The 9,495-nt window shown below is 46.3% G+C and overlaps 1 protein-coding gene across 1 annotated transcript in view; it reads right to left on the reverse strand.

The window, feature by feature from the left end:
* Nucleotides 1-9,217, reverse strand: part of KIAA1462 (KIAA1462 ortholog) — a 15,129-nt gene extending 5,912 nt beyond the window's left edge. The window contains exons 1-2 of the mRNA XM_010085090.1: nt 8,919-9,217; nt 1-2,186 (exon numbers count right to left, since the gene is read on the reverse strand). Of these exons, the coding sequence (XP_010083392.1) occupies nt 1-2,186; nt 8,919-9,217 (2,485 nt within the window). The remainder of the gene's footprint in view (nt 2,187-8,918) is intronic.
* Between the last annotated feature and the right edge of the window lie 278 nt (nt 9,218-9,495).

A 9,495-nucleotide genomic window follows, 5' to 3' on the forward strand; every position in this document is an offset into this window, starting at 1 on the left:
GCTCTTTACTGTTGCAGCGAGTGCCTGCTTCTCCCTTAACTACATCTCCCTTGGAAAGAAAGCTGGTTTCCCTCTCCTGGGCAGGCATGGGCTGACTCTGGTGGGCTTTTGGGGAGGGGGCCTGAAGGCCTGAGGTGGCAGTCCTGGAAAACGCACTGTTGGTAGACTGGCTGAGGTACATCTGCCCCTTCATGCTGTAAGCGCTCTGTCTGCAGCTTCTCTCATCAGAAGGCAACCCAGCCTGTTTTGACCCTGTCACAGATGCTGTACATCCTGGGAGCTTTGGAGACAACTGTGTGTTACTATTGGGATGCCCAGGCTTTGTACCATGGAAAAACTGTGGGCTTTTAGGTTCTTCAGAAAAACTGGTCTGTGTCTGCTGGTCTTTGTACTGATCCCCTGGCCAGGAGCCAGAGTATTTGAGCTCTCTGTGTTTTGCAGGCTGAATAAATCTGAGGTCATTCATTTGTTTGAACTCTTCTGGTCTCCACAACTCTTGTTTTTGTAACTCATTTTTATTGGTCATGCTTCCTGTAAGCGCTTGTAACTCCAAGTCTGTTGAAGACATACTTAAGAGACTTTGTTCTTGCAAAGCCCCATTGTTATCAAACCCATTCTTATCAGGGCTCTGGGTTATGTTGTTGTTCCTATCTGTATCTGGCAGATTGGATTCTGATTTAACTGGGATAGAGACCAAACAAAATATAGTTTCATTCATTTTTTTCTTTGAACTCTTTTTGCTTTGCATCCCAGTTCCAGGTTCAAACTTTTTCACTTTTGTAACAGTCTCACAGGTGCTGTCCATATGTGAATTTCTTACAGAAAGTTTGCCTTTTGTGTACTCCGCGCTGGTTTCATTATGGGGGCTGTGATTAGTTGTGCTACAACTGTCTCTTTGGTCCAGCAAGGCACAATTTTCCTGATCTTGCATGGATGGTGCCAACCATCTGTTGCTATGGGTGGAGCTGTTGGAAGTTCTTTCTCCCTTTGCAGAATTGGACAAGTTTGACGCATCCAAAAAGGCACTGTTGTACTGTACTTCAAGATCTGTTTCTTGCAGAGCACCAGAACTGGGACTACATGCATTTTCAGTGTATTTAGTGTTGTCCTGCAGACCTTCTGGTGGTGCAATTTTAATGTGTCGTATTCGAGGATCATCAAAGGGAATATACTGAACAGAATGCAGATAGTCAGCGGGGCGCCTTGAATGGCTTTGCTTTCCATGAGGAAGATGGTTGTCTTTGCAAAGGTCACCCCCTGCTTCAAAAGTATTCACGGCTGGTCGTTGGCAGGGGACAACCCGCTCTGCAGGACCCTGCTGATCACTGCTGGCGTACATGTCGGTGTTAGGCACTTCACTGAGGGGATGTGGGGTCACCGTTTGGTGAGGTGGGGATTTGTAAGAAGGAGGAGGTACGTAGACAGGGGGCTCCAAACCAGAGTCTTGAATGCAAGCCTCTTGCCTTGGCTCATTAACTTTGGCTAAGTAGGAGATGGGTTCGTCTTTCTGGTAGTGATCCTGGAAACCTGTGGTTTCCACGGGCACCCTCGTCTGCCGCTGCAGTTCATAGGATGGAGGCTTAAGAGGTCTCCCATACTTGGGTTTCACCAGGGGAAGGAACTGGCCTCCAGTTCCATGCTGCTTGGCTGGTTCCACACTCAGTCTGTTTGGGGGATAACAGGGGGTTTTAGTTACGCTGAGCAAGTTGTTACTGTTGGTCAGGGAGGGCATTTCCACACACCTCATGCTCTCTGGTGAAAGGACCCTTGGCAAGGACTGTGATTTCCCCTTGTTGTGGGTGCTCAGTACGTTGTCTCCCAGGGTCAGTGAATACAGCTCTTGAAGCAGCTTCTCTCTGTCACCCTCAGACATCTGCCTCCCTACCTTTTTTGGCTGGTTCCAGCTTTCCATGCCCAGACTTTGCCATTTGCAGTCACTGGGCACTTCACAGCTCTCCTGCAAGCCGCTTCTTCTGACATACCCTGTGCTCATCCCCACCTTCAGCTGACTCTCCTTGGGGTGCCGGGGTACACCCGGGGCTGCAGCCAGGCCTTTCATTTCCACGCCACCTTTCTGGGAATAGCCTGGGAGCACACTGAAGTCCTGTCCTCGTCTTCTCCAGTAGGCAAGATCTTTATCAATCTTGGGCTGGGAAGACCATGCTACTTGCGGCCTGTCATAAACCCTGAAAAAGAAACACAGCAACACTGTCAGTTTGCACAGATGCCCTTTCTTTCCCTTAAGGGTAAGGCCATTAGGAGGTCAAATGTTGAGTTATGCCAATGAGGTTTGTGTAATCTATTCTCAACCAGATGACTTTATGATTTTAATGAGAGGATTTAAGAGTCAGTCATTAACGTGAGTAAAGGAAGGGACCAATGCTCTGCTGGCATGTTGTTAGCTATGCAAAGCTGTTAGAAAGAGAAACAAATGCACACAGTTACATGCTGTGCAAAAGTGCACAGCCCTCCTTGATGGACACCAGACAACCAGAAATTATTGTGTTGAACTTATTTCTGCACTCTGCTACATCAAAATCTATAGACATCAAGGGGACTACTGTGGTACATGAGTTTAATAGGAGTCCAAAGCTAAAAAGCAGTAGTAGGGAGAACAGGTAGGGGGTAACTTCATAAGATGTATTCTGTAAGAAGCATGATTTGCAGCCTAGTACAAGAGCTGAAATTAAACATGTCATTTCCAGTGTTGATTCTTGTTCATCTTTCAAAGGGAACAAATTTATTCAAAGTACTTTGGATGAAATGATACATGCCACAACATGTATCAGCACAGTTCTGAATAAGATGGAACCAATACTTAAAATCTGAAGTACCTCAAAAGCAGTATAGCACTGTTAAATAAAAGAGGGATTAACTCCAGTAATGTATTACTGAAATATGAAAGACATTAGACATTTTATTGCTGATTAGAAATTCAGAATGCAGATTTACATGAACAGAATAGATTCTTTGTGTGTTCTGAACAGCCTGTAAACTATTTAATATATTACTGCTGAACAAAATTGGTACCTTTCTATATAAATAATTACTCTTCTACTTGAACTGTGTTCTGCTATTCTTGTACTGAAGGTGTCCAACAATATAACTGCTTTTACACTATGTAGCTGCTACCAGCATAAGACTGGAAAGAAAAATCAAAATTGACAGAAATAGGACGAGTATGTAGATAGAACTCAAGAATTTCTTTCTCTTTCTTCTACCTCAAGGTCTATAAACAGTGTCATCTGTCTCTTTTTTACTATTCAAACAGCAGTTTGTGAAAACAATGCAATTAAAATTTCAGAATGAAAACTAAGCAATCCAGATCCACAGCAATTTTTTTTTAATGTATATTAACTTCATCCTGCGACTTTAAAAGTTTAAAAATCAAGCTGGGATAAGGAGCATCTTGTTCATATTAATTCAACAGGATTAAGACTTAACATCTGAACAAAATGTTCTGCCTCTGAAGCACAAAGTACTGTTCGATCGATGAAGACATGAATGATGTCTTCATTAAATGGTGCAATGTAACAGGACACCTCCTGTATTGGAAAGTTGATTGCAGTAACAATGCACATTTCCATGCTTCTCTGCACGTGGAAACATGCAGCTGAACCAATGCTGCCTTCTTCTAAGATTAGCAAATCTACCTTTTCATCTCATCCCTATGCTGCTACGGCACCATTTGTATCCGTGTTTACAAAATGAGGTGAGAAACAGGGTCTAGCAATAGTGAGGAGGGAATGGACAGATTGCTCTTTCTGTTCTGATAAAATATCTGGTTTGATTTTATCCATCATCATAAAAGAGTCTACAGAAATCTCAGGAAGTACAGAGTCATAGATTCCAAGATCAGCAGAGACTGTTACAATTATTTAGTTTGACATCTTGCTCAACACAGGCCATCAGGCTTCCTTGAAATGATTCCTGCTTCAGCAGTACATGACTTTTAGAAAAGCATCTAAAAATCTTGGTCTTTAAATTTCCAGAGATGGTGTTGCAAAGCTTAAATCACTGTTAAAAAAAAAACAAACCCAAAGTAAACCCCAATTCTTATCAACCCAAATATAAAAACATTGGGGGAAGGAGGTATGGTAGGCAATAATATTGAGATTTGCAACAACTGCAACAAACAGCACAGGAATGAAGTGGGCTGGCTGTTTAAAGGCTTTAGTAGGAAATCAGGAAGAGGGAAGGAAGCATTACTCTACCCTTTCCTAGGAAACCACTAAACTAGAAGTTTTGGTTTGTTTGCTGTTTTAAAAACAAACAAAACCCAAGCTCAGACATTTGTTAAAGTAAATTAGCCCTCCAGTTAGGACAGCTTCAGTTACAGAAAGGATGTTCCTCCATTTATTAAAGCTGTTTAAAATATTAAATTTATTTTTAAAGATTAAAAGATTAATAACTGTGCTCCAGTAATGAACTTCAGAACATGGTACAAACCACCATATAACCTGTACAATGTCATCATTGCAATGTGAGGGCAGAACAGACATTTAAAAGGAGGTATTTAGAGCATTTTAAACTGATCTGCTCTATGATCTATTCACAAAGTGACCAGTTTCAGTCTCTCCTGCTCCTGGCTCCAGCGCTAGAGGCGGTTACACAGATGGCCTGTATGGTGGACCCTGTAAACCTCTGGAGAGGATGGCACTGCACTGCATGGGGGGAAGGGGATGCTCCACAGTCTCCCCAGGGACCCTCCAGCTTAGCTCCAGCCTGAAGACTCCTCTGCTCCCAAGGATGGAGAGCAGTTCCTGCACCCCGGCATGCAGCAGTCATGGCCGGCAGGCAGGGGGGAGGGAGGCAGCAGGCAGTGGGGCAGCACAGCACAACCACACTGCTTGTGGCCACAACTGCAGCAGAGTCCCTCCTTCCAGGATATATGACACTTCTGGGTCTTGCAGTCAAATGAATTGGTGGGAAGGAGAAGCATCCAAGAGCTACCTCAAGTTCAAAATTCTTTACTACAGCCTCAGCAATGCTATATCTCTGGACAGCGAACGCCAGTCATGCTGCAGTCTTTGAGTCCATGACATATTATCAGTGAAAAGACCATGCAGTCCCTCGTGGCAGCAGCTAGTCTCTGACTGTGCCAATACGCAATTCTGTCACACTCCATGATGCACCGGTACTGACGCACAAAGAAATGCACACCTGGACACAGCAGCTTGCAAGCGTTTCACAGCTGGGAGGGGTGCCAAGGATGGAGCAGTCCCATGGGACCGACTGGGAAGATTTAAGTGCCAGGGGCAGAGGGCTCCCATGGGATGAAGGAGGTAGATTGTAACATTATGAACTCTTTTCTAACAGGCTTGCTTCTAATGAATATCACATTTGCTGTCATAAAATACTTTGAATTTATTTTATATAAAATAAATTTAATGAAAGCTATTAAAAAATATTGCTAGCTTTCTATGAATTCTAGGCATTTGCAAGACACAAGGCCATCAGTCCACCCTGCACTGAGCTGCTGCTGTTGGAGCAATGGGTTGAAGCTGCCCAGTTCTCCCAGGGCAATGCTGGACCAGCAGGACCTTGTGTGACCCACAGAAAAGGGACAGAAGTAAGGGAGTGTGCCACAGGCTACGAAGTCAAAACCCTGCAGAATGAGGCCGCTGCAGGGCTGTCTAGCAATGCCATGGGAGCTCCTGTCCCTGTTTCTAGCTGCCAGCATCAAAGTGGTATCGTTATGCCCCAGTAACTCAGGGTGGGTGAGCGGCAGGTCCTGGAAGACTTTGTGCCCAATGGGGCAACACTGATAAGAAGTGGGAAAAAATTTCAGAGGGCTGTTCTGGACACTGGCAGCTTCTGTTCTATTTTGGGATCCTATCCTCACATACATTCTAGTGAGCCCATATATTGGGAAATACCAGTACACTTCTAATTTTTCCAGCAGGTGATCTCATTAATGATGCTATCTATTTATCTCTAAATTCGCTAGCTACCAACATAGTTCCTCCCACACAAATAGCTAAGCAAAGTGCCTCTTCTCTCCTCTCAGAAAGGAAGCAGGAGGAAGTTCTCCTTCTGAAAATCCTCTCATCGCTACCCATAGGGTCAGCTTTCACATTTTCTTTGCCTTGTGTCCTCTTCCAAACCTTTACTGTGCAGCCTCCTAATGCTCAGTTAAGCAAGGACAGCCAGGATAGCCCTCCCACCATCTGCTCCCTCACGCTTTGCTTGGAGAACAGGATGGAGCAAAATATCACTTCCCTGCTCTGCCAGGGCGTCACTCCCCCCTTGAAAGCAGCAGCAGTGGGTGGTGTGATGTGCCCACATGCAGTTGCTATGCAGCCTCTCTCCTCCTCCTCAGAAAGGTTTGATCAGCAGAACAAGCCTCATGAGTGGAGACAACAGCACCATCCAGCCCTCATGAAACACCCCAAGCCCTGCAACCTGTCTACAAAGGCAACAATGAGGTAGGCATCATCACTCACTTCTGTGGTGTTTGGAAGGGGACTAGCTCTTCTGCATCAGTGGTCTAGGAAAGACTGTGGTGTAGATAATTCCTCATCTGAGGAGCCTGAGTCATGCTCCAAATTGCCGTGGAGCTGGTCAAGGTCTGTGAAGGTAGCTGGGATGCACACTACCTCTTCTGGACCCCTTCTGCTGCTGTGCTGCACTGAGAAGGCAGCATCAGGAGATGGCTGCAGGAAGCCTGCAATGCCCAAAGAGCAGTGTCTTCATGCTGGCCCTTGCTGGGTGATTGTCCCCTCTTTGGGCCCAAATGGTCCCCAGGTCTCTGCAGCATGCAGTTCTGCCCAGCCAACCAGGAATCTATTTCCTGCGATGGTCCAGAAACCAGACAGCAAGATCAAAGTTCACTATGGCCTGCCCATAACAGGCCAAAACACCCCAAAGTGGGGCCTTACAAAACTCTTCTCATCTGTTTTAAAGCAGCTTAGGTTCGCATGGCAGCCCCGTGCCTCAAATGCTTCCCCAGGGCAGGGGAGTGGGTGTGGAGGGGACTGTCACCCTGCAGCTCAGCAACTAGAACACAGGTGCTGCAGCACCAGAGCAGCAGACAGCTTTCCTGGACCTGGCCCAGAGAGCTCGCTCCTCCCTTCCTGTACCAGCAGGAGAGTGGCAGTGTCACACTGCACCAGAGGTACTCCACGCACCCAGGGAAGGCAAGAAAGGGATGGCTGATACAAAGGTTTTCCCTTGTTCATAGCTGCTAGTGTCTTGTAAGAGCTCCCAATAGGCTCACTGGGAATTAGAGTTTGCTGTAGCAATAACAGTAAGAAAATATTTAAATTTTTGTTTAAGTGTGACAAAGCCATTGCCAGGGCTGCATTCACTATTTTATGGGGAAAAGCTGCTTTTTAAGACCAGGATATAATATTTAACTACGCCGTAGACAGACAGGTTCCACCCCTTGCATTTTGAGATGTTAGAAAGAGACATTTAAACTGTCAGAGAGCATTATTTTCCATTTAGCTAGCACAAGCAGTTACAGATACCTCTGCCACATCCAGGACGTGGGGCAGACGTGCAAGCCCCTGCAGACACACCTGGAGAGGCAGGAGGCAGTGGGGCAGCCATCCTCCCATGCCACCATGCACCCACGCAAACCTTACAGGCCATGGGAGCACTGTGGTCGCTTCCAGCCTTACACAGAAAATCTTCTTCCCACCAGTTTTCCCCACACTGTAAACTCAGCTCCAAGTGCCACCTTCCTTGGCACCCCTGCACACACTCTTCCCCTATTCAAAGCCCTTTTACCTTCCATTCTTTTTCAGTATCTTTCCTCACTTTATTGCCATCCAGTTTACTTCACCCAAAACACACCATGAAGGATCCTTCTTATTACCTGCAAACCTGTGTCCTCTCCTTGCTTCTCCAGAAGGGACGGTTCCACCTGAGGACCTTCATGGCAGCTGGGACTTGCTGCCCTAGGACTGCCTGACAGCACTCACATCTCTTCCTGCCCGTCAACCTCACTGGCAGCCAGGAGCCATTCCTGCCCCAGGCAAGCGGGCTCACAAAGGGGAAGAGATATGAAGAGAAAGAGCAGACGAGCCCAGCACTGAGGGACACGCGCCTTTGCCACATGTTACTGAAGGTCTTTGTAAGAGGACAAGCTCCCGAGGTGACAGCGTGTTGCCCTGCTTTCAGTTTCAAGCCTGTTCGGCAGGAGGAAGGGGCTTTTCCTCGTAAACCACTGTCATCCTTGGGCTGGCTTCCAGTCCTGCTTAGCCCCTTTCCTTTGTTCATTTGCAGCACTCAAATAGCCGCAGAACAATGGCCAAGCTGCGGTGTGTACACACAGCTCTTCCTGCCCAGCCTGCCCCAGCCCCAGCACGCACGTACTCCGTGTCAAGCAAGCCACGGTTGTACCAGCACCTTGTGTGGAGTGACGACAAGAACTTCCACTGGCTTTGTGCTGTTTTAAAAAGAAATACACAGGTACCTTCTCATGTTTACTCCACAAGAGCAGCCTTAAAAGCCAAGAAAGACCTCAGTGCATGTAGGAACACTCACCAAGACCTACACATGGCTGAATCTACAGCAAAAACCAGGGTGTGTATGTGGCAGAAGAAGCTGGGTTCAGTTTTTTAAGACTGAAGAAAAGGAAGAGCTTTTGCCCCCTTTTTTTTACTGAACTTGGACTGAATTTTTCTAAGCCCATCAGAAAGGCCTTTCTGATACAGACCATATTAATAAACGAAATTTTCCCACACTTGGATACTTCCCATCACCCCAAGATTCTCCAAGGCCTCGCTCTAGCAGAAGGTAAATGGATGTGCCACTGCCTTGTGTGGACTTGCAGTGCATGGAAATGGTCACTAGTATGGAAGCAGGAAAGGACCACAGGAAGATGGTGTCAAGGGTTAGGGTCATGCTTAGTTATCTGTCAGGACCAAAAGGAAGAGAAAGCAAAGCCATGGCATGATGCTGAAACTTACCCCCCTTCTGAAGTATGAAAAGTGGACAAACCCTGAAGGTCATGGTGGTAACCAGGACCTGCTTGCCTCCGTTGGCTCCCATGGCTGCTTTCAGTGCTGCTTGAGTTGGTTTTCACCAGAGGTTTCTTGCTGTAAGCCCCAGCCCTCGATTCTGCCTCAAACCCATTCACCGTTCTCTGAGCAGATCTGTTCCCCGTGATTTCATGCCGGTATCCATCATACTTGTTCTCATATGAAACAGAGGGATTTTTTGACAATTTATATCCATGAGAAATCAGGAGGTCCTCAACACTGAACATATTGTGCTGCTTCCACTCACAGCTGTGCCATCAGAAAGCTCTTTCCAGCAGGATCCATCACTGGAAAACAAAAATAAAAACAAACAGAAGGTTGCTTTAAACAAGGAAAGATACCTTTGATCAGCTGGTAGGCTGCTGAAGCGAAGAGTCTCATCCCCTGGCCTCAGTTTTCCACCCTTATAATAAAACAGATGAAGCACTGTGCATGCAGATACTGATGAACCACATGCAGACCTTCCCTAGACCATACACCTCCATGCACTCAGCCGAGCAGCAGA

The sequence above is a fragment of the Pterocles gutturalis genome, unplaced genomic scaffold, assembly GCF_000699245.1.
Source record: "Pterocles gutturalis isolate BGI_N339 unplaced genomic scaffold, ASM69924v1 scaffold33165, whole genome shotgun sequence".
NCBI classification, from domain to species: Eukaryota; Metazoa; Chordata; class Aves; order Pterocliformes; family Pteroclidae; genus Pterocles; species Pterocles gutturalis.